This window comes from Nesoenas mayeri (genome assembly GCF_963082525.1).
Source record: "Nesoenas mayeri genome assembly, chromosome: 5".
Classification (NCBI taxonomy): domain Eukaryota; kingdom Metazoa; phylum Chordata; class Aves; order Columbiformes; family Columbidae; genus Nesoenas; species Nesoenas mayeri.
The window spans coordinates 47,619,215-47,644,458 of record NC_137548.1 but is presented as its reverse complement, the minus strand read 5'-3'; the positions used below and the strand labels follow the sequence as shown (position 1 = coordinate 47,644,458).

Sequence of the window (25,244 nt, the reverse complement as noted above, 5' to 3'; positions counted from 1 at the left end):
ACAGCAGAAAGCATAGCAAAAAATTGTAAGAAATGACAGTAAATTCACTTCAGTTTTTAAAATGGGCCAGTAGGACAATTCTAACCCCAAGAGAAATTTCCAGCCTTCTTCATATGAGTGGTTTTGCCAATAAAAGCAACTAGGCAGTTCAATAAAACTAATTAAATTAATCTGTCATCCACAGGGAACTTAAACAGGGCATGAAATAGTGAAACAGTGTCAGTTCAGAGCTTTTTATTGATGTGTTGTGCTGGATCATTGAAAAGAACTGGTTGAGAGAAAAATTTTGCAATTTTCTATTGATCATAAATTCGGTAGCTGTCTCTATATAACCTTAATTCCATGTAGTGTAAAATCAAATATCATACAGAGTCCCTAAATGTAGGAAAAAACACATAGGGATGCAAACATAATAGATTATTTTTTAATAATAGCTGATCTGTTTTATGGATATGTGTTGTACTTAGATCTCAATCATATTTGCTATGCAAAGTACTTCACTGTACAGACAGAAAAAAATTAGGCATAAAGAGGGGAAATGACTAGTGTTAGTTTTCACAGTAGCTCATTGGCAGCACCAAGTAAGGACAGAGGCACTTGGACTCCCAGAAACTTTGACAGCTCTGGAACAATAGCGCTATCCCTAATAGCAATTCTTTGTTCTTTTCTGTGATGCTTTTATTAGTAAAAAATTTCTAAAGATTGTTTCAGATGAAAAAAAAAGTATTTTCACTCTGTTGCATAACTCAGATTTTCTAAAATGTAGAAAAGGGAAATATTTAGTAATTTTGCTGTTGATAGTTTGATACAGATTCCATCCTGTTAAGTGGCATGTTGGCTATGGTTGAATTCTGTAGTACTAGAAGAAGCAGTAACACAAAATGAACTCTTGTTAACCTCATCACCTTGCCTTGAAAGGCATTGAAGTGTGCTAAATGCAGCTGTTGGCTAAGTTTCATGTCATTGCAGTGAGGTGAGGAAACACTTTTAGCCCTCTTTTTCAGATGTGGAAATGACACAAAGCAAAGAATGTTGGAGATCAGAGCCGTATAGTGGCTCATCAGGACAACCAGAAACAGCAGTCAAGTGACCTCACTGCCAGTTTAATGCTGAACTCTCTATTGAATTGTGTGCTTTTCTGTGTCCAGTATAAAATCACATGGAAATGCCTGATTTCAATTAAGTTGGTATTTGCCTTTAAAAAGAAAATCAGACCTTTTTGAAGTTGCCTTAGTGCCTTAATTATAATATCCAAAGTCGAGCTATTTTGAAGCTCTTGGGCTCTCTAGCATTCTATTGATTTGTTCCCACCTGCTGTAATCTTTTTATGATATTACTTGTTGAGAAAGGAGTAATTTGTATGGAGATGCCAGATGCTTTTAATTATATAGAATTCACTTTTTTCTTATAGTGTTTATCTACTTACCTGCTAGTGCTGAATTCTTCTACAATGCAAGTACACAGAAGGTTTTAAAAATCAGTTTTGTCCTGATTTACTAGTATATCACCTGCTCTTTTACAGTGCTCCCAACATATATATTTAATGTGGTTTCTTTGTTCTGAGGATGAATTTAAGCACATTTGTGGTTGCTTGAACTGTAAACAAAGTGTAACCAACACAGTGCTTATTTAGGTGATCAACTCATATTCTGTTTCTTTTCACCAAAGTTCAAAGTGTAGGAAAGATTCAGAAAGAAGTGTGGAGTTCCTGTACACTGAGCTAGTATTCTCCTCTTAGTTACTGTCTAATTTACAGCTCTTCCTTCTCTTAAACACAATTTCTGAAATGTAACACTATTTAGATTCTGCAAAAGATAGTGTAGTTTTTCTGAAGCTATTGGGAGCAGGCCCATCTTTATAAACTTCTGGAAAAAGTCTTCCAGCTTTTAGATCCTGATACACTGACAAGTTATGATTGCAAAATACTACCATTTGTACAGCCTGTGCCTTTGTGAAACCTTCCCCCCCCCCAAAAAAAAAAAAACCAAACCAAACCTCTTTATTGTTAGAACCAGAAATCTGATCTAGTGTGTTGGCATTGCTTGGTAGTGATAGATACCACTTGATCCCTGGTAGACATTAAGATGTGTAGCTCCCTCAATAGGATTCTGCTAGTTAATGTCAGCTGAGGATCTGCTCTAAGGTTTCTGTCATGGTTTTCTGAATTTTGTAAAGATTATTTTTTATCATCATCTGTTGGGAAAAGCAGGATTTTGCTCATGGCAGGCTGCTGAAATGGTCAAGTGGACATTTGCTTTGTTATTTAACTAATTGGGTTATAATATTCAAATGGAGAAGGTATACAGCAAGCAGCACTGTTGAACTGTGGAAGAATAATACATATTTTTAAATGATCGGGTGGGATGAGTGTGGTATAAACAGGAAATATTGCGCCTTTTCTAACACTGGCACTATCTAAAACACAACAGAGAAACAGACATATTGATACAGATAAACACTGCACAAAACCAGAACATATATGTTCCATTAAGGAAAAAGGGAGAGATACTGATAGAGTAAAATAACAGTTAAACTTTTGAAATTAAAGAGCTGAGTTAGTCTTGAAGAAGTATTGTTGTACATTAAGCTAAAGCAGGTGTGTGAGAGTGCATGAAATATATTGGGAGTGACAATCGTTTGTCTTTCCCCTGAGGAGCATGTACGAAACAAAAGTCCTTTCCTGTATTTTTTAAACATCCTACAGCAAGGGAAGTATCCAAAAATTGCTGTCCAAGTAAGAAGAGACCAACACCCTCCATGCTACAACCTCTTTTCAGGCAGATGTAGAGAGTGATAAGGTCTCCCTTCAGCCTCCTTTTCTCCAGGCTAAACAGTTCCCTCAGCCGCTCCTTATAAGACTTGTGCTCCAGAACCCTCACCAGCTTTGTCGTCCTCCTCTGAACTCCCTCTGGTACAGGAGTGTTAAACTCATTTTCACCAGGGGCCATGTCAGCCTCACTGTTGCCTTCAAAGGGCTGAATGTAATTTTAAGACTGCTCTAGTACCTCAAGGTCTTTCTTATAATGAGAAGCCCAAAACTGGAAGGACTACTCAGCCAGCCAGCCATAGTCTAGGAGGTTCCTCCAGTGCCTTGACAATAACTTTCTGATGCAAAGGGTGGAGGAGCTGACTAGAAGAGGTACACTGCTGGACTTCATCCTGACTAACAAGGAGGGTCTGGTTGAAGCGGTAGAGGTTGAGGGCTGCCTTGGTTGCAGCAATCATGAGATGGTGGAGTTTAGGATCTCCTGTGGCAGGAACAGGATAGCAAGCAGAATTGCAACCCTGGACTTCAGCAGGGCAAACTTTGGCCTTTTCATGCAATTGCTAGGGGAAATCCCATGGGCAAGGCTGCTTGAAGGTAAAGGGGTCCAAGATAATTGGTTAGTGTTCAGGGACTGTTTCTACTGGGCATAAGATCAGAGCATCCTGACACGTAGGAAATCAAGGAAGAGAGCCAGGAGACCTATGTGGTTAAACAGGGAACTGCTGGGTAAGCTCAAGTGGAAAAGGAGAGTTTATAGATCACGGAAGGAGAGGCTGGCCACCTGAGGAGAATATAAGGCTGTTGTCAGAGGGTGTAGGGAAGCAACTAGGAAAGCTAAGGCCTCCTTAGAATTAAACCTGACGAGAGGGGTCAAGGACAACAGGAAGAGCTTTTTCAAATACGTGGCAGATAAAACTAACAGCAGAGGCAATGTAGGCCCACTGATGGATGAGGTGGGTACCCTGGTGACAGAAGATACAGAGAAGGCAGAGTTACTGAATGCCTTCTTGTCTCTGTCTGCTCTGACGGAGGCTGTCCTGAGGAGCCCTGTACCACTGAGGCCCCAGAGGAAGGCAGGACGATGGAGGAGTTTGCTCAGTTGATGGGGACTGGGTTAGGGAGCAGTTAAGCAATCTGGATATCCATAAACTATGGGTCCAGATGGGATGCCCCCATGGGTGCTGAGGGAGCTGGCTGAGGTCATTGCTGGACCACTCTCCATCATCTTTGCCAAGTCTTGGGAAACGGGAGAGGTGCCTGAGGACTGGAGGAAAGCAAATGTCACTCCAGTCTTCAAAAAGGGCAAGAAGGAGGACCCGGGTAACTATAGACCGGTCAGCCTCACCTCCATCCCTGGGAAACTGATGGAGCGCCTTATCCTTGGTGCCATCTCAAGGTGTATCAGGGATAAGAGGGTCATTAGGGGCAGTCAACATGGCTTCACCAAGGGGAAGTTGTGCTTGACCAACCTCATTGACTTTTATGAGGACATAACAAGATGGATGGATGATGGCAGAGCAGTGGATGTGGTCTACCTTGACTTCAGTAAGGCATTTGACACAGTCTCCCCCAGCAGTTCAGAGATGAAACTGACCAACCAAGTATTTCATCCCATTCATGTGATACTTCATATAAAAGTGGGAGATCACGAGGATCTCGTCCCTTTTCCTTATGGCCAACATTAGGAGAGGACCTTGTAAATCGTCCCTGCGAACTGAGGCCTAGTGACAGACTGAATCCAGCTCCGATTGGCTGCAGGGTCGAGTCCAGGACTTCGGGTCCTGGCCCTACATCTGCGGGAGCAGTTGCTGGGACTTTCAAGATTGGTTTTGTATATTTTGTATTCTCTATTTTTATTAGTAGCATTAGCTTTTAATTTTTCCAACTTTCTTCTCTCTGTTCTTCTTTCCCTCCCAATCGCCTGTCCTTATTGGGAAGGGAGAAGAGGAAGGGGATGAAGTGGGGGAGAAGGGGTTAACAATACATCTGCCACGGTTCTATTGTCACCCTGCAATCAAACCTTGACATCTGGAGACATTTAAAATCCACCTGAACACATTCTTGCTCAATCTACCTTAGGTGAACCTGCTTTAGCAGGTGGATTGGACTAAATGATCTCCAGAGGTCCCTTACAACCCTAACTGTTCTGTGATTCTGTGAAATATCACTGGCGTATTGCTGTTTGTTAGTCTGATCCCAATTAAAAAATATTTACTTGCAAATTTTTTCCACTCAATCAGGTAGCTGATATAGGGGAGATATCACATCGGTAGTAAGCTAAGTCAAGGGCATACTATAGTTTTTAAACAGTGAAAGCAGCAGTACCTAAAGAAATCAGCTCAAATGAGGTGTTTTACTAACTAAGGATATGATGATTAGGTTATAGGACCTTTCAGTGCATCTGTACTGGTGGAGATTATGGCAGTGGTGCCCATGAACACCCGAGAGCTCTGTGAGTGCTGGCCCTGGGTGGATTCACAGCCAGTATCACTATCAGCTCTGACAAGAATTGCCAAGGCTCACTTCTGTACTAGGCAACATGGGCATTTGCTCTAAGGGTTGTGAGATTTATACATGGGGCACATGTTTGGGCTGATAGTCAGTATAAACAGGATGATACCAAGATACCAAGCTAGAAAATACAAGAACTACTCAATTTTTTTATTAGTTCATCACTGTACTCTGATTAAAATCAGAGGTCTTTCTTGTGCTTGATAAGGAGGTACTGAAACGAAGAAATAAACAGCATACACTGTTAAGTGGCATTCTTTTATTTTTTTCAGTGCTGGGGAACACTGGGGATCATTCTCCATAAGTGCTCCAGCGACTGGATACTCTTGTGTTGCTTATATTCACATAATTATTACATATACATTACAATTTTTGAAAATTTTGACATACAATACACCTATACTAAGAAATAATTGATGATGTTAGTTATAATTGTTCTTTTTCTTTCTTACAATACACCTATTAATTATTAGTTAAATATAAGCTAAGCACTCTGCTTCAAACAATGTATCACTTAATCTTCTGTCTCCCTCTTGTCATGCAGAGGATCTAAAACTTGAAAAATATCCCCTCATTTTGCAGGTGGTCAGAAAGCATTTATCTCATGTCAGTTGGTTAATGATGGGTATGTCTTTTACAACTTAATCACAGTATACATGAATTTGGCAGGTTCTCTTGAGTACACTATCAGTTAGATATGTAAAGGAATATGTGCCCTTTAACTGCTTAAGATATCAGGTGATTTTGTGAGCACAGATCGCATGTCTTCATACATGCTGGCGTTTGTAGTGCCAGATGAAGGCACAGACACAAATGTTCTATGCCATTTTGTGCAGCAATCAGAGACCATTTAAACAAAGGTTTTAAATAAAAACTAATATATAACCTTACTTACTGTCTTGCTTGTTTTGGGTGTTTTCAGCTCTCAGGTTGTTTTATCAAGTTTTTTGTATATTGCATAAGCTTTTGAGACAATTCTTCAATATTGAGGAGCAGATGATACTCTCTGTACTTGAAGTTCAAATTGCGTATTGGGTTTTATGATAAAGATTGCAAAATACAGGTATATGATGCACATGGAAGCTCTGAGCAGGAGAGGAAAAGTAAATGTGTAAAAATAAGTCAATATTAGAGCTAATGACATTCACAGTTTTCTTTTTCCTGGATAGTTCATTATGTTTTCTGATCTGGTGTGATTCTCCTTGCAGACAAAGAGGGGAAGACAATTCAAGGAATTAAAGTGGACTCCCTGAGAAAAACATTTTCTACTTCTGAATTATCAAATGGAAATAAACATGATGATTCACCTGAAAGAAGCAAAGAAATATGGGTGTCTCTGCCACCACAGATGTCAAATAAGAATGAGGTAATGAGTTAACATTTGTTCATGTGGACAAGCACACATTCAAACAGATGAAAATATGGGGAGATACACTGTCCAAATGTTAGAGGCTAGTGATATTTATCTCAGCTAAGGCAAATATTTAAAATACTACCTAAATATATAATGTTTACAGAGATACCTGCAGGAATCACACTTGGCAGTGGCATTTGCTCTACTGAAGAGCTGCCATAATCTGACTAATAAATAAGGCAACCTGCAGAGACCTTATTAATGCTTTCACTGAAGACTGCAGTTAACAATAGAGGTTAGCAAAAGGGAAAAAGCCTTGAGAGTATGGATGCCACCTGTCACATCCCACTCAGAGGTATGAGTCGGGGGGAGAAGTGACTCAGGTTCGTGGGTCCCCTTGGCTGGAAAACAGTACATACAGTACTTAAGGTCTGTAAACAAAAGGCTTTTATTTTGCAGCTTGGCCTAATTGGCATGTGATTTGGTGGCAGAAGAATTTATGTTATTGTAGGTTCAATTGGTAAACCTGAAAAGTTTGTGGCATATGTGGGGCTGTCAATCTTATGTCACTATATTACTTATAAAAAGGGAAGCAAAAGAATAGAAGTATAGGAAAGAAAGAAAAGAGAGAGAAGAATTTCACCATCCTTATGGCTCTGCTGTATGTGTGATAGAGTTTGTAGTCTCAGATCCAGCCATGTGTGACATCCTCCAGTGTCTTGTTCAGTTCATGTGATGAGGCTGGTGTGCAGAGTGGTGCTTGCACAGGGTGGGCCTTTATAGCCCTCTGGGTTGCCTGCTTGCATAATTTTTGGTCTTTTGTGGAGGTGTTATTGCAAGATAGAAAAGTCTGAGGGGGGAGTGACTGTGAATGATTGACAAGTCTTGGGTCATCTTGAAGAGTCTCAGCTTTTCCCTTTTGCCATGCTGGGTATATCAGAAGGCAGAGCTACGTGCCTTCTGGCACATCCCCCACCTCCTGTATCAGCCAAACAGCCTTGTCTGTGGCTTGTTAGCTTGTTGATATGTAAATTGCAATTCACCTTATACTGAATGTACCATATCCTGTGGCTGGATGAACTGATTTTTCCACTATGTTTGAGCCATTATCCTTATCACTCTTTGACACCAGCATGCACAGATATATTTTATTTCTTGAGGATTTTAGGAAGTACTGAATTCTGTGTTACTGAAGCTAGATTGCTTCAGATACCTAAAGTAAACAGTAGGCAGGTCAGAGGCATTTTTAATCATCTGAAACACATGAGATTAAGGATTTGGTGTGTAGGGACAGGAAAACAACAGACATCATATGGAGAGAGCAAGATGGAAATCTGAGACCACTTGCTAAGAACTTCTGCCCTCCTGCCTGAATAACAAATAACTAAGATGTGATCTAGCCTGTACTCAAAAATTCCCTTCATTAAACTATTAAAAAAGAAGTAGAAAGTAATTTTGTGCAATACCCAGAGCAACACATTTAAGCACCTTCAAATTATGGGCCTGCCAGGCCTCAGTCAAAAAGCACAAGCTGTCATTTTCCTTCCTACTAGCACATCCCTTTGAGGTGGAATCAAGTGAGGCTTTTAGAAAAAGAAATGGATTCTGTCAGTTGGTTGTGTAATAATAATGACAAGACTCTTTTTGCCATTTTTCTCATGAATAATATGGATTGCTTGTTGGGATAGACTGCCTCTGCATGTCTTACTCTAGACTCTTTGAATTTGCTTTCTGCCCCATAAAGCAATGGGCAACTTCCATTATCCTTTATTCATGGAACATCTTAATGCTTTTCTTTGTTGCTACAGAAAAAAAGTTTCAGGCATGGCTGCACATTTTTGTCACATTAGCAGTTTAAGAAACAAATACAGTAGTAGTAGAATGCATCAGAAAAATTACTAGAATTATAGCAAGAGGAGGCTGTAATGCAGTAAGTTGGCCACTGTAACCTTTAAGCCTGCCCTAATGAAGAAGAGAAAAAAAACTGGTATTGAAAACAGTGCTTCTGTTCTGAATGCTGCTTTTTAGGCATGTTACGATTGTTTGCACTGTTGTTCCCATTGATTCAGTCTGGTCCTGTGTAAGATTTCAGAGGATTACCTGCATGCCCTCTATTTTCAGGAGCATTGCATTCAATTTTTTCAAAAATTTAAATACACAGTAGAGGATCTGTATGTGTAAGTCAGTAAGAGCTTTGACTGTGATTTTGGTTCTGTTTTGTGCATATAAATATTTCTGCCTATCTATCTACAGGCAGTGATGAGTGAGAGCTGGAAAGCTCGTGTCTCTGATGGAAATAATCTCAGTCTGTCTCAAAGAGTGAAGGTGAGTTTTTCTTTGATTTTTACAAATCCCCATTATGATTTTCTTTGAAGTGGGCATTATGACTAGAACATGACAGATTTTTGCTTTATTAATTTACAAAGTACTTGCAATTTGTTGATGTGTTTGTTTCCAAATCTGTGGGAAAGAAGGATGAGAGCATTGCCATCCAAAATTTTTTCACAGGGTCATGGAATGTTGGGGATTGGAAGGGACCTCAAAAGCTCATCCAGTCCGATCACCCTTCTGGAGCAGGAACACCTAGACGAGGTTACACAGGAATGTGTCCAGGCGGGTTTTGAATGTCTCCAGAGTAGGAGACTCCACAACCCCCTTGGGCAGCCTTTTCCAGTGTTCTGTCACCCTCACTGAGAAGAAGTTTCTTCTCATATTTAAGTGGAATCTCCTGTGTTTCAGTTTGAACCCATTACCCCTTGTCTTACCATTGGTTGTCACTGAGAAGAGCCTGGCTCCATCCTTGTGACACTCACCCTTTATATATTTATAAACATTAATGAGGTAAATGATAATGTTAATAAGTATGTCCTTTTAAAGTGTAAATTTTATGTAAGTGTTGATGAGAATGGTGTCAAATCAGGTTGCAAAAAATATCTAAGAGCATGTTTAATTACTGCATGGAATCACAGAAGACTACCCAGTGCATATAGTAAATCTTCCATGGTAACACTATTTTCACATAGGCTGGGAAAGGCCTTTCACTCTCACCCTATGCATCTAGTCAGAGTGCTACTTGAAATAAGAAATGTCTTTTGTTGTTGTAAGTTTTAGATAAACTGTTTTGAAGGGACATCAGCCTGATACAACAGTAGCACGATGTCCCAGATGGAATACTAAACATTTCAGAATTCTTAGCTTTTTTTATTTCCTCTTCAGTTCACCACTAGTATCAAAACAGAAGGATCAATCTCTGCTTTGCCTACGGCATGTATTGTCTCTGTGCCATATGTGGTGTGCTTGCAAAACTGCAGAGTAGCTTACCATGTGTCTTTTTCCTGTGGAAATATTTTACTTCTCCATTTTCCCACTAAGTTCCTGGAAAAGTTGTTGTAAAGCCTGGGCTTCTTACCTATCACTGTAGTTGATATGCTGCAATTCTGACAGAAAGTCTTTCCCTATACTTAAAAGTATTTCCTTTGGGTTACCCATTTCAAAGAAAATTCATATGCTTGCTTGGAAAAATGCAGGGGAAACTTGAGAAGATGAAGGAGAGAATGTAATACTTTTTTGCTTAGCTCTGGATTCTGCTGTAAGAAATGGAATTCATACATTGTAATCTGTTTTCTAATTTGGGGTTTTATATGGCAGATGGACAAGTACTTAGATTTGGAAGATACAGACACAGATGAAGAGACATGCAGTGGTAGGTTTCATTCCCCTTTGTATCATTGTTTGTCTTTGGATGCAAGTGTATAGACATTGTGTAGACCACCTCTAAAAAAGAAGTTCTTCCTCAGTTTTTCTGTTACTAGAAAATTCCACAAATTGCCCAAGTTCCCCAAATTAAAGTACTCATTTCCTTGTGCTAAGAGGTAATGAGATAATAAGTTATACGGAATATTTATCATACTGTGTCCTGATAAGCAGGTTTTTTTTTTTTCCCCAAGATTTTTCAGAGTTACAGATTTTAAGAACAATAAACATAACATTATACCCCCACTACTGTAGATTATCAGTGTGCTAACTCCTCACTTTTTATGTGACGTTTGATTTGGCTTTCAATCTCTGTTTTCCTCAGTTCTTCGCATGAGACAGAACTCCCTGCACAAACTCCCTGCACAGACTGCCTCAGTGCAGAAAGAAATCCTGCCGATGCCTAAGCAATCAACAGTGCTCACTAACAACATTTAGCATTGAGATTGTACTTTATACCATTGAGACTGCATAGCCAGAAGATATTTTATTCCTTCTAAACTCTATAAGGAAAGTGAATAGCTTGCAAATTTATATCTGGAAAAGCCACAGCCTGGATCTTGCCCAGGGCTTCTTCAGTGGACGTGGTTGTTGACTCAAGATGAAAAATTTCCCCTTGACTGCTAAGTGCAGAAAAAAGAACTTATAGTTTGATAGTTGTCTTACACGTCAAAATCCACTTGATAGGCTTCATAATAAGAAAGGTATAACCTTACTGCTGTAGAAACCAGAGCAACAAAATGCAAATTAAAATATAAAATGGTGTTGCTTCTATTGCTTGTAACAATAAAGTAATATAAAATAATATACCTCATGACCACCTTAATGAAGGACTAATTCTGAAGAATTCCAGTTAGCTTATAAGCAAAGTGTGACACAAACTTGAAAAATATTCTGTTATTGGTCTTTCTAAATGCTGCCACCTGTATGGCAGAATAAATGATAGTTTTAAGTGAAAAATATCATACCTTACGAGTATAATTACAACAAGCTTTTATCTCTATGTATTATTGGCAACAGTTGAGTTTCTCTGTACTTTTTTTAGCTTCAAAGGGCAGATCAGTTAGCTGAGTTAGCAACTGTACATTAAGTGGCTCAGAGTTGACAGTGTGAAAAGCATGATAGAAAATAGGTATTAAAACATCCATCAAAACCCATGCTTTTTGTGAGGTGTCCTGGAAGAATCATTCTAGTGGGTTTTTTTTCCCTCTTTTTTTTGTTTTTCCTCAGCTTATTGTCCTAAGTGAAATGTCTTTTAAGGTTTGAATGAATACACCTGCTTCTTAAAAAAAAAAAAAAAGAAAAGCAGCCCATAGATTTGGCTATCATGCAAATTAATTGTAACTGTTTTCATTAGACAACACTGGGCTGAAAGCCTGAAAACAGGGCAATGCTTCACATTGTGGGATTTTGGCATAGTAAACTGTGATTGGCGGAATAAAATTGTTGCCCTAAACCATAACTTCAATGCATCATGTAGAGACAGCTTGTGTATCATAGACTGTTTAATCGCTCTTTCTCACTGAATTTAATCTGTAGCTGTAAGTAGCTTAAGGCAACAATGAAGATGATGAGGCTTTCTCCAGGGATGGATGGAGAATGCCAAGTACCTTTGTGTTGGTGGCAGAATTCCTTTCCAGGACTGGTGACAAATCACTTGCTGCAGGGCTTGCAGGATAGTTAGGTAATAAGTAATATTTGTGTAAAGTACGAAATATGTAAAAAGCATGTCTAAAGACCTTGAGTGTGCTATTTTTAAATGCTAGAGAAAATTAAAATAGGACTAATTAAATGTATGAGTGAGACAGCATAGGCAATGATATCAGATTCTCATCCTAATCTGTTTTGGAGCCCTGAAGTACTGTAAACTTGCCTTTTTAAAGTCCCAGTTCTCTGTAACCCCACAGAGGTTGAAAAGAACCCAACTGACTCAGTTACTTTGAAGCTGAGGCCAAGCATAACTATTTGATTATTTAAATAATTATTTAGGCAAATTGTATCAATATATGTTATTTTCCATTATCTGTGCCTTTCTATTTATTTTTTGAGTCTTTATTAACATACAGAAAAATCAGGTTGAGAAAGGGGATTCATTATTATATTATGTGGATTTTTCCAAGTATTGGGCTCACCCCAGCTGGTTAATCTCTTTTCTTCTATAGTCTCTGCAATCCATTTAACACTGTCTCAAGATGATTTCACACTAGGGAACTCTTTGGGGCTAAAAGCCTAAAGCCTGAGAATCAGAGGAGAGAGCAAAATTTAGCTTTTAAGCTTCTTTCATTATCACTACCTCTTTCCCCAGCTCCTCATTAACAGCTTTTTTGTGAAATGTAATGTCTGAAAGTGGTAAAACCTGTAGCTGGGCATCATTTGGCTACAGTAAAGCTAAAGAATCAGACAAGACTTTGAAATTCTTCAGTCTTGAAAATTCAAATCAGGTTTGTGACAATAGATTCTTTTTTCTATACTTTTAATTAATGTAAGTGGTACACAATGAGCAAAAACTAAAGAGAGGAGAATAGATCAGTTTCCAAATATGCCTGCATTAAAGTATGCTGGACTTGAGTAAAATCATCAAAGCTCACTGCCATATCATCCAGGAAGTTGATGCCTCGTGATATGAGAAGAAGTACATTTCAAAATCTCTTCTCAGATTTTTGATATCATTACCTGCTCAGTTTATCTATGATGCTGTTGGCAGTATCCAAGGCTTTCCTGTTGCTAATTAATCACCTCCACAGAGAACATAATTAGCAGTGTAATTAGGATCATCATCCACTAGTGCTGTAGCATCAGCCTGAAACAGCTGTGAGGTACTGGCTAGATCTTACAATAGCCTACGGTTCCTTTGGGAGCTCCCACTGAGAAGGAGGACTGTCAAAACTCCCCAATTTTTCTCTATGAAGGAGTTTCTTGATTAAACATTATCAAGGAAAGCAGCATTTACCAATTAGACTTTCATATGCTGTCATGCAGCCAGGATAGAGAGACAAAGCTCATTTCTGGCATGTCTACTGGCAAAGAAAGGTTGATTACCACGTTCTTATGGGATGATTGAAGGGAATTTGAAATTTTGTTTGCATTAGTAATGAACCTTAAAATAGTGGAATTGACGTTCTGGCTATGACAAGTGCTTCTTGCTAAAAGCAAAAATAAATTTCCTTCTGTTCTAATTTTTGTTGTCTTTCTGAGCCATTGCCAGATTGTTACATAATAGTGCTTCCTCCTCATCTTCTCTCTGCAGATTGGTCTATTGGCAAGGGGGGAGCTGATAGTACAGAAATAATCAGTGCTTCTATCAGGAGGTGATACAGACCTCCTGATGTCCAGGCTTTCCTGCCTTCAGTGAGGATGTATATTTAGGGTGCAAGTTTGAAACAATAACAGAAGAAGTCATTGCCTTTAAATGAATATTGAGATCTTCCTTCTGTCCTACAAATGGTTTTGACCAAGTTCTGGAAGTTCAAAACAAAAAGTTGCAGAGCATTTCAAGATGTAGTATGTATACCTGTGAACTTCTCGGAAAGCTTTCTCACTTAACCGATGCAGAGTAAGAGTAGATGCTATGCTGAAAACAAGTACGGAAAGCGCACAGATGACTAGAGATAGGTATAAGCAACCAACAGAATAGGGATGAAAACTGGAAACCACTTATACATGAATCATGGATCAAAACCCCCAAATCCAGGAATGAGTTATCCAAGGGAATGGATTAATCTCTTTTTAAAAGAACATTCTACTTTTCAAGTCTAAAGTCCTGCTGGCTTTGTAATATCATACAATTTCCAGAATAAAACTAAATGAAGAATTTGATTATGGATTTTTTACTTAAGCTTAGCTGGGAAATCATTATTTTCAAATGTAGATTTACAGGAGAATGAGAGGCCTGTAACTCCACTACTGTGGTAAAAGTGTGCAGGTAGAGAGAAGTTGCTGCTTCTTCCTTTTCACCCTGCATCTATGTACCCTTTGGTTCTATTCACTAACATTGAAACAACGCTTTGAAAATATATTCTGAGATTTCAAGAGGAAATGAAACTACTAAAATGTAGAATGAAGCTGTAAAGAAACTTGTGTATCAGCCAGAAAAAATAGTAGGTAGATTTGCGTAATCCTTTGACTAAATTGCAAGACATATGGTTCCCTTAAGTTCCTTCATAAAAATGTTACTGAGACAAGATGAATACATCTGAGATGTAGCACAGCTGAGTTTGATTCATATTACAACATATTTCTAAACCTAAGGCATGTCCTTCTGAGGCTGTGGTAGAAAGCAAACCCACTGTTCCGAGTATGAACATTTTGCTGAAGTATGCTAAGGAAGAGTGATCCATAAAGTCTGTGCATTTGTGAACTGTGGACCAAATCCTGCCCATGTGGGAAGCTTAAGTGGTCCTGTGTCCCAGATATACGGAAGTCCTCTCAAGTATCTAGTTTTGGAAAGCTCTGAGAGGGACAAACATCCATGAAATATCCTCAGACAAGAGAGTCATCTGCTACTGTACTGGGCAATATTTGTACTTCTACCAGATATTTTTATTTAGTGTTTTGAGAGAATCCATGTAAAGACACTTTGCAAAAATTCTTTATGTCAAATTTACGAGTAGTGAAACTCTAGCGAAAGAGAATTGAATGAGACTGTCCAGCTAGTCAATGGTAAGACCAGCATTCAGTCTGGTATCTTACAACTCCTGCTGCAGACATCCCTGCTCAGGACCTTACTTCTTTCTTATGAAAGAGATGAATCTAATCCCAGGTGTTCTCTGAGTTTAGGACCATCTATATCTAGATTTTTAATTCAGTCTCCTCCACAAAGAAGAGCTACCAGTCTATTCTCAACTAAGTTCGATTTTTCCTTGGTATAGTTGTCACGTCCCAACTCAACTGGGGTGAGTGCAAAGTTTAACTTTTGAATGCTCTGTGCAGTTACGCAAAGTGACTACAATCACCCAAGAGGTTCAATTAAATCACAGATTTACTAGACACCACTCAGTGGGATTACTGTGAATAGTGGCTTGGCAAAAGTTTGTAACTATGTCATAAAAACTTAGCAAGACTTTAGCAACAAAACTCACAAGATATTACTCTTACTTGCCCAGAATAAACTTAGAAAGAGAGAGAGAGGAAAAAGAGAGCGATAGGTTAAGATATCAGAAGAAAAGGTAAGATCTCACCACTCTGTTGTTCTCTGTAGCTGGCTTGGTGGTGGTTGCAAAACTTCGTTAATGCCGTGCAGTGCACACACACATGCACACACACACATACACAAACACATATGCAAAACACACGGACAAAACACAGACTAAAAAGTGTCCCAAATGAGGATCTTTTATAACCCAATCCATTTGCATGTGAGATAGGAGACGGCAGTTTGTCTCCTCCCTCTGCTTGCTCTTCATGCTAATTAAGAAGATTGTTCCAGGAATGAGTTGATGGTCAAAAAATTAGAGGAATGGTTGTAGTGCTGACCAGAAGTGAGTTGTTTTGTCCATTAGGGGTAGCTGGTGGTTTGTGGTTTATTCTAGTGGCTGATTGTCTGCTCAATGACCCATCTTGATCATCCCAGTTTCCCAGGAATGAAACACTTAATTGTCTTTATCTCAAAAATTTATGCCTTTGTTCTGCGGGACCTTAAGGTGAAAAGAGAGCATGTCTGCCTTCGCAGCCATTTAATTTTTCCTGGCAAAAGTTGCAAAAAACATCTGTTTAAGGCATAACATAGACCAATAATGAGTCCTTTGTTTTGCAAAGGATGGGGGGCACACTTCAAGGCTCTCACAGTAGTACAGTTAGTTATCTAGATTTTAGCTCAGGACTGCATAGATCTGTTTTAAAGACAGCTGCCTATATTACATATCATGAAACAGTAAGTACAGCACAATTTGACTAACAAGCTTCTGCCTATGTCTGAGCACTACAAGATTTTACGCAGGATTTTTCTAATTTGTGCATTGAATGGAAGGGCAAAGTTGGCTACTTTTTATTCAGCAGGATCATTGGTTCTCCCAGGAGAGGTGGAACAGACAGTGACTTCCTGTACACCCTTTTTTGATAAGCCTATTCAAGTGAAGTTCAGAACCTCGTTAGTTCCACAGCCCTCGGACAGCAAAGCCCAAGAGGTAAGTGGTCAAAATTGTGGTTTTGTTGGTTTTTTTTTTAAACGTCTTGGCCTCTAGTGTTATTTCCGCAAGAACAGAGAGATGTAGATGGAGTATGTGGAACTGTTCTGAGTTAACAAATCAGATTATTAATTTTAAAATTATTAATGAATTCTTAAATGCATTAAGAATTGAGATAAACATTCTAACAGAAAGGTACTATTTTATCTTGCACACTGCTACTGTGTAATCCTACATTTAAAAAATGTGTGCTTCAACACTTCAAACTGTATGTAGGCTTTTTAATATTTAATTGGTATCACTCACGGAATATTCAAGTAAGCTCTTACACTTTTTGACCTTTTAACAAACCTTTTAAGTAAAGAATAACGGGCCAGTTAATTATCCGGCAGTCTCACGATCTTACAACATCCTGCAGTTCTCATTTGGCTGAATATAGAAACGATCTTTTGCAACAAGGAGGGAGTGAATGATCCCTTTGATGTGAAATTAAAAAAAAATAAAAAGTTTTAGAATATATTGTGATAAGAATTGGGATTTGTCCTCTTGGGAATTAATAGTAGTGTGTTTTCTAGGTCTGTTGTGGAGCAGTTTGTATTATGGAGTCTGAGTCTTTTAGCCAGACACAAAAAATACAAGCTTTATTTTAGAATTGCCATTTTCCCTAAAAATTTCAGGTGTTTTCAAACTGGAACAGAAGGTGTGGATTACTCACAGGCTCATTTTAAGTCATTAAGCTTCCTATCAAAATAGTTGGTGTGAGCATTAACTTTTGGAGATTATTCTATTGCAGAGGATTCTTCACAGCTCTTTTCCCCTGCCTAATCGTTATAATAGAAGCTGAAGTTAGCCTCTAGCTAAAATGGGCCAGTTTTTGTAGTTTCATATGCTTATTGATGTCCCATGAAGCTCAAATCAAGTTTATAAATGGTGTGTGACCAGCGAAGTATTGATGTTATAGCAGTGCATATGGTGCATCCTTTCCTGAGCTTAATTGTGTTTAGTTCTTTGCAATAAACTCTTTACTATAAAGAGCAAGCCTGCTTAGGGAAAAAGTAAATGTTCTAAAATGACCTTTCAAGCTTAAACACCCATCATTTTCTGAATACAAATATTCTTTTCCCTAAGAATTGACATAATTCAAGGTTTTTGCCATGAGATATATCCATTGGTACACACACACAAAACTAGAATGAGGTTTTGTAGTTTTCTCATTTCATAACTTTTGTATAAAACCAAAGAAGAAGGAAGGTTGTAGCAGCCTGCAGTCTTCATAAAGGATTGCGTATGACTCTTTAAACTATAATTCATGAAAAATAGATAAAGATCCCACTGCATGCAAAATTCATTTCCATTTGAGGAGAAGTTGGATTATGAAAGAGAAACTGAGTATTATTACATTGGTTAAGGGTTGCTGCATTTTTTAAGGACAAAGGCATGATTTTCACAACCATTTGGCTGGTGCCAGGCTGCTCAAGATAAAGGCCGTCATCCCCATGAACTATATGCATAGTTGAGACTTCATTTATATAATATAACTGTGGCCTGATTTTTAGAACTGTCAAGACTGAACAGGTCCATTTTAAAATCCCTTAGTGCTTCAAGTTGTCATTGCCTTGAAAATAAAGTCTTGCATTGCTTATGGCAGGATTTGGCTAGAAATAGATTTTCCCTGAAATAGAATGATAAAATCATGTAGCTTGGAAAAGACCTTTATATCTGAGTCCGACCATAAACCTAGCAGTGCCAAGTTCACCACTAAACCATGTCTCTAAGTACCAGATACACGTCTTTCAAATACCTCCAGGGATGGCGACTCCATCACTTCCCTGGGCAGCCTGTTCCAACGCCTGACAACCCTTTCAGTGAAAAAAATATTTCCTAATATCCAATCTAAACCTCCCCTGATGCACCTTGAGGCCATTTCTTCTCATCTTATCACTTGTTACTTGGGAAAAGAGGCCAACACCCACCTTACTGTAACCTCATTTCAGGTCTCCCCTCAGTCTCCTTTTCTCCAGGATAAACAACCCCAATTCACTCAGGCGCTTCTCATAAGACTTGTGCTCCAGACCTTTCACCAGTTTTGTTGCTCTTCTTTGAACTCTCTCCAGCACCTCAATGTCGTTCTTGTAGTGGGTGGCCCAAAACTGAACACAGTATTCAAGGTGTGGCCTCACCAGTGCTGAGTACAGTGGGACAATCTCTTCCCTAGTCCTGCTGGCTATACTATTTCTGATACAAGCGAGGATGCTATTGGCTTTTGTGGCCACCTGGGCACACTGCTGGCTCATATTCAGCTGGCTGTCGACCAACACCTCCAGGTCCTTTTCAACCAGGCAGCTTTCCAGCCACCCTTCTCCAAGCCTGTAGTGTTGCATGGGCTTCTTGTGAACCAAGTGGAGGACCTGACCCTTGTCCTTATCCTTGTTGAACCTCATGCAATTGGCCTCAGCCCAGTGTTCCAGCCGGTCAGATCCTACCCTCCAGCAGCATAACACTCCCACCCATCTTGATGTCGTCTGCAAACTTAATGAGGGTGCACTTAATCCCTTCATACACATAATTGATAAACAGATTAAATGGAACTGGCATCGATAGTGATCCCTGGGGAACACCACTCATGACCAGAAACCAACTGGATTTAACTCCATTCACCACAACCTTTTGGGCTGAGCCATCCAGCTAGTTTTGTACTCAGCAAAGAGTAGATCTGTCTAAGCCATAAGCATCCTAGGGGGATGCTGTGGGAAATGGTGTCAATGGCTTTACTAAAGTCTAGGTGGACAACAGCCACAGCCTGCATTCACTAACCGGATCCCCTTGTGACAGATGGAGATCAGGTTAGTTAAGCAGGACCTGCCTTTCATAAACCCATGCTAACTGGGTTTGATTGCCTGGTTGAAATGTTTGTGATGGCACTCAGGATGATCTGTTACATAATCTTCCCCAGCACTGAGGTCAAACTGACAGGCCTGTAGATCCTTGGGTCCTCTTTCCGGCCCTTGTTGTAGATCAGCATCACATTTACTAATCTCCAGTCAACTGGGACCTCCCTGCTTAACCAGGATTGCTGATAAATAATTGAAAGTGGCTTGGTGAAGCACCTCCACCAGCTCCCCCAGAACCCTTGGCCTCATAGACTTGTTTATGTGTAGCATGTCAGTCACCATTTCCTTTTGGATTATTGAGTCTTCATGTTGCTCCTTGTCCGTCTTCCAGCTCAGGTGGCTGGCTACCCTGAGAACAACTGATGTTTAACTATTAAAGACTGAGTCAAAGAAGGCATTAAATACCTCAACCTTTTCCTCATCCTTTGTCACATCCACATCTCACATCCGCTGAAGGATGGCAATTTTCCTTAACCCTACTTTTCTTGCTCATGTATTTGTAGAAACATCTTTTATTGTCTTTTACAGCAATAGCTAGAGTAAGTTCTAGCTGGGCTTTGGCCCTTCTAATTATCTCCCTGTATAACTTCATGGCATCCTTGTAGTCCTCTTAAGCTGCCTGCCCCTTCTTCCAAAGGTCGTAAACTCTTCTTTTATCTCTGTGTTCCAGCCAAAGCTCTCTGTTCAGGCAGGCTACTCATCTTCCCTGCTGGCTCATCTTTTGGCACATGGGGCAGCCTGCTCCTGCGCCTCTAAGATTTCCTTCTTGAAGAGCAATCAGCCTTCCTGGACTGCTTCGCTCTTTAGGACTACCTCCCAAGGGACTCTGCCAACCAGCCTCTTAAACAGGTCAAAGTCTGCCCTCCTGGAGACGTACCTGCTTTGAAATGAGTCTGTTCTCTCTCTGTCAAAACATCCTATGAAATATAAACAAGCTTCATAGTGCAGTGTAGGATGTCAAATGTCTATGCTATGGACATATATGTGAAGAACTTCAGCAGAAGGTGTGTATCTTTGAACATATTGCTAAGGAAAGTTTAAAAGAAGAAGGTCTGCTAAGAGCCAGTGTACAACTTGGCTAATTGTTAAAGAAAAGTTGTCTCCTCCAAAAAGTTTCTCTGTCAAAAGCTGTTGGGAAGAGGCTCAGTGAATAAAACAGCCAATTATTTGTGTTGTCCACCAATGTCGCTTCGTCTTTCTTCCTGGGTTTTAGACATAAATATATTCCTGGATTCATTATCGACAGAGCAGCATACGTGACCTCCCACAGGCCGCTGTGAATTGAAACAGCATTCACTCCATGGTTCACGTACATTATCACAGAGCATTCACCTTTCCTACCCAGATATTTATTCTCTCCTTTTTTTCTGCCTAATACTATCTTTCACAAAATACATTTTGTTTTGTTCTATTTTAATTAACAGTATATCTTAATGTCTGCTTCCTGGGGTCTTTGGTTGTTCTTATTTCCCCCCCTACATACATGTGAACACAACTGAATGCATGTTTTCCATCCACTCAATATAAGCATGCATTCAAAGTGGAGTTCATCTCACCTAACTTAGCTTTAAACTTGGTCTAATTTAGTCCTGTCATCAGAAGGTGGAGTTAAGCACCCTCAGAAAGTAATTCATCCCACTTGCTGTAGCCATTTGCCCTAAGATGTAATATATCTCCATCTGACTCTCAGGCTGGGTCTTTTTTGGCTAATTGACTACCTTAATCTAGAAGCCTAATTTTTATATGGCTGGTATTAGGGAAGGTGAATTCTATCCTTCTATTCTCTATTGTTTGTCTTTTGTTTGAGCATTCAGAAAAGTATTTTCCATGCCTATCATTTTATATTTATCTGTGGAATGGTGGCATTTATAACCTAAAATACAGCTTCCATTGAGTTCCTTTGGTTTAAGGTTTTACTGATAGGTCTCAACTGAGGTTCGTTTCTGCTAAGTGCCATGCGTAAATACAACAAGAACAAGGAAGAACTTAAAGACAGGACTGACTAAATGAAAGGAAATGCAAGAGTTACTTTTTCTCAGAGGCCAGTAGAGACACAGAGATGGAGTTACTTGTGCAGAATTAGGAAGCAGAAGTGGAAGACTGGTCAAGATTTACTAACTCCCAATCCAGTGCTCCAAATTGAATACAAACTTTCTTTTTCTCCCAAGTACCCCAGTATATATTAAACTTACGTGAGTTAATAGCATACATACCTTTCCCCACTGTTTTTTTAAAATTTATTTATTGTTATTGAACTAGTAATTTTTTGCTTAAGTATACAACAAAATAATGGGTGAGTGTGTGTGCATCCTTTACATAATTCAAACAAGAGAATCAGTGCCATAATTACACAGAAATAAAGGTTTTAGAAGGACAGAGACAAGCTGTTCAATTAACTGTAGCTCCACACAGATTAATAAAAAGAACTGAGTTGCCAATTATTAATAGACTGAACTTTAAGGTATTTTATTTACAACATCGCTTTGTAAAACAGCCTCTAGCAAAACACTTTGGTTATTAATATGAACATTACATTCTTTCCCCCATTAATTTGGACATGCACAAACTGTAAATGAAAATGACTTTTTTTCTTCAGAGAGTAAGTCACAGGAGCAATCTTAAGCAAACTGGCAGTGTTCTAATAGAGTAAAATTCTATTCCCAGAGAGCTCTCAAAAAGATTTCAATTAGATGTTAAATCAGACACCTGAAATTCACATATTTCTCTCAGCTCCTTACGCAAATATAACAAGATAATAACTTATCAGGTTCTATTGCAAAATCTCTTCCTTTGGAAATAGATAAAAATTGAAGTTTGCAGTATAAAAGTTTCAGATTGCTTCTCTGTGTGGAAGATTGGTGTGAATGGCTTATTGGGAGAAGAAGAAGAAAAAGATCCTCAGTGCTATGAGTACTCACTTGAGAGATGGAGCACACTGATAAATTTACAATGTGAATACACATTTCAAATGTGCAATGAGTGTGTAACAGAAAGAAAACAGTGAAGTTGGATATGTTCTTCTTTGGCATCTAATTCCACTTACCATTTTGGGATTGCGATTTTTAAACAGAAGTTTTTCCAGTATTTCCCTGCACATGCATCAAATGTTCCTGGAATGACATGAAGTTCTACACAAAGGCCTAGTGAATGTGCATATACTTCCATAACTATGTTGGCAAAGGAAGAATAGATTTGTTTTTCTAGAATCCCTATGAAGGGTTATTGTAATTTAAACTCAGCTTAGCTACCTGTAGATGTGGTAACAAATACTGTTACAACCAAACAAAACAAAAAATAATTGCACCTTGCACCACATTTTAGAAGAGTGTTCCGTATTTCTGCAAAGGAAAGACAGGTATTGTACTCTGAATGCTAGTATCACTTGTTACCCAGTTCCTGGTGCCCTTACTGGCATGGAATTTTAGGAGTCTTTGCCTGTGGAAAAGCTGAAACTGGACATGAATATGGCGAGGAGGTCAAGGAATTGACACTAGCCTTAATGGGAAAGAGAATTTGTATGCAGGCTTTATTTTATGTAAACATTTATTGAATGTGCTCTTATAAAAGTTAATGATGGCTTAGCTGGGATAGTCTATGGACATAAGCAAAATAATCTTTACATGCAGCATGAATACCATTTTCTAGACCAACTCTGTCTATAAAGTTTGTTTTTTTCTTGTTTATAAGTGCTTATGGTCTACAGGTCTGCATCTAGGATGATTTATATATTCCACCATCTATTGAAGCCAATGTAAGCTGTTCCCTAGATCATTAAACAATACAGGTGAATAATAAAATAAAATTATACAAAACCAGAAAAAAATATTTCCTCATCAATCAGCCAGTATTACAGTTTATTAATAAAGGACGTAGATACTTGCAAGATACTCACTGCCATGCCTGTCAAGTGCCTGGACACAGTAGAGGAATCCAGCTACCACTTCTCTGACTTATTAAATGGCATTTACTGTGTCAATACAGCTTCTTACAAAATGCTGCCAGAAATTGTGTGGGATCCTGTGCCTCCTAAGCTGTGTAGTGACCATAAGATGCTGAGTGTTGTTCTTCACTTTCAGCAAAACAAATAAGTGTATTCTTAACATAAAATGCGTCAGTAGTCGTTGTCTTAATTGAGGATTCATGAGGAGTTTGGAAAAAATAAGCAGGTGCTTAAATATTTTGCTGATTTGGTTCTGAAGTACTTAAATCCTTGAAATACAGAACCCTTGAGGAGTTGTGCTATTTGTCATTGTCAAAATTTCTAGACACTTTATATTAATGTCTCAAAGAATAGGTAGCATTTCTGTACAGTGGGTTGTAAGGATATGTCTCCTGTGTAGCACTGGAAATATTCAATGCAACTGCTCACCATAACCTTTTGTGTCATGGCCCTCTGCAGTTCCTTATCAGTGCAGCCTGCCATATAACTTTGTTTTCATTATTTTATTTCATAGGCAGAGCATTTATTCTAAGATATTGCAATGAGAAGCAATACAGAAATGCTATATACTATGTCAACAAATCAAATATTGGCAAATGCAGTAAGACTCTTATGTTCATCATGTAAGAAATCCAAACCAGCCAATTTCATATCTCTGAGATAGTGAAAATAAATTAATAGAGTCTGAAAAATGATTGTGTCATTTTGGTAATTTCAGGCATTTCCTTTGCTGAAACTGTGTTCTGGGAAGCATGTTACATTAGTGTCAGATGCATGTACACTGAAGCTTTATGTGATACTAGCCTAAATTTTAAGGATATGGAATCTGTCTTTGAAATCTAACATAGTTGTACATAACTTGTCCATATCTCCACAGCCCTGCTGCTACAAGTGGCAGGAATGTGACATTTATGCAAGGTAAGTTTTTAGATTCCTTGCCTTGAGCAAAATTAGCTAATGATATTCATTCAGATACAGTACAGTACAAATGGGGCAAATTTAATGGCTTAAATTAGGTCAAATTGAATAATTGAATTTATACTTTTACTTAAAAAGAGCTTAATCAGCTGAGAGTGCTAGAGTAAAAAAATAATTAAATATTAATTAGAAGTTTATGTTTTGAGCTTCCTTATCTCTTGCAGCAATATTATTTTTGTATCTGTTTTTCCTCACTGCAGCTACTATCGGACACTGTTCAACCATTCTCACTTGATGAAGAATTTGATTATGACAATGTGGCACTGACCCCTAAGTTCTCTGAAGCTGAGCTGAAGTCCATTACAGAATTATCTGAAGAGAAGAAAATGGGGACAGATGTCAAGTCAGCATGAGCTGAAGAATGAGTCAAAGACATTCTGTGCAGTGTTGTTGAAATAACATTTTTAGGGGGTAAATCTAGCCCTTCATGGTACCCCTATTTAGTGTTTTTATCTATGAGGTGAGTAGTGGCATCACTGAGATTTTTTTGTTTGTTCTACCAAGGTGCCTTGGAGCCTGAGTTTGCCTTTTCTTGTACCTCCTCCTAGTCCTAATGAAAACAGAATAGGAAGATGGTGCTTACGCAGAGTTGCTTGTATAGTAGCCCTTCATCCACAGAGGAGGTATTTCCATTTCCATCCTTTATATATGTCTGTACAGGTATTTGCTTAGATATTCAGGTTGGCTAAGGAGGTCTGTGTTTGTCCCTAAACCCAACGGGCTTTTTGTATAGATCAGTGACCTTTAATATTTTAAGGCCCCAGTGCTCAGCTACTTTGTTGTTTTCCAGGTGGTACAAGGCAGTTGGAAGAATATGTCAAATGACAGCCATAAATTCACTTTTGTAGAAAAATCCTTGAGCGGGGTGAATCCTGTATTGGCTCAGGCTAGGTATGCTGGAGTAATTGCTCCATAGGACCAAAACAAG

The 25,244-nt window shown here is 38.8% G+C and overlaps 1 protein-coding gene across 1 annotated transcript in view; it reads left to right on the top strand.

Moving 5' to 3' along the window:
* Positions 1-24,669, top strand: part of IFTAP (intraflagellar transport associated protein) — a gene marked incomplete at both ends in the record, with an annotated part of 30,261 nt that extends 5,592 nt beyond the window's left edge. The window contains 5 exons of the mRNA XM_080345975.1: positions 6,487-6,644; positions 8,886-8,957; positions 10,281-10,335; positions 16,377-16,507; positions 24,517-24,669. Coding sequence (XP_080202101.1) covers positions 6,487-6,644; positions 8,886-8,957; positions 10,281-10,335; positions 16,377-16,507; positions 24,517-24,669 — 569 coding nt within the window. The remainder of the gene's footprint in view (positions 1-6,486; positions 6,645-8,885; positions 8,958-10,280; positions 10,336-16,376; positions 16,508-24,516) is intronic.
* Between the last annotated feature and the right edge of the window lie 575 nt (positions 24,670-25,244).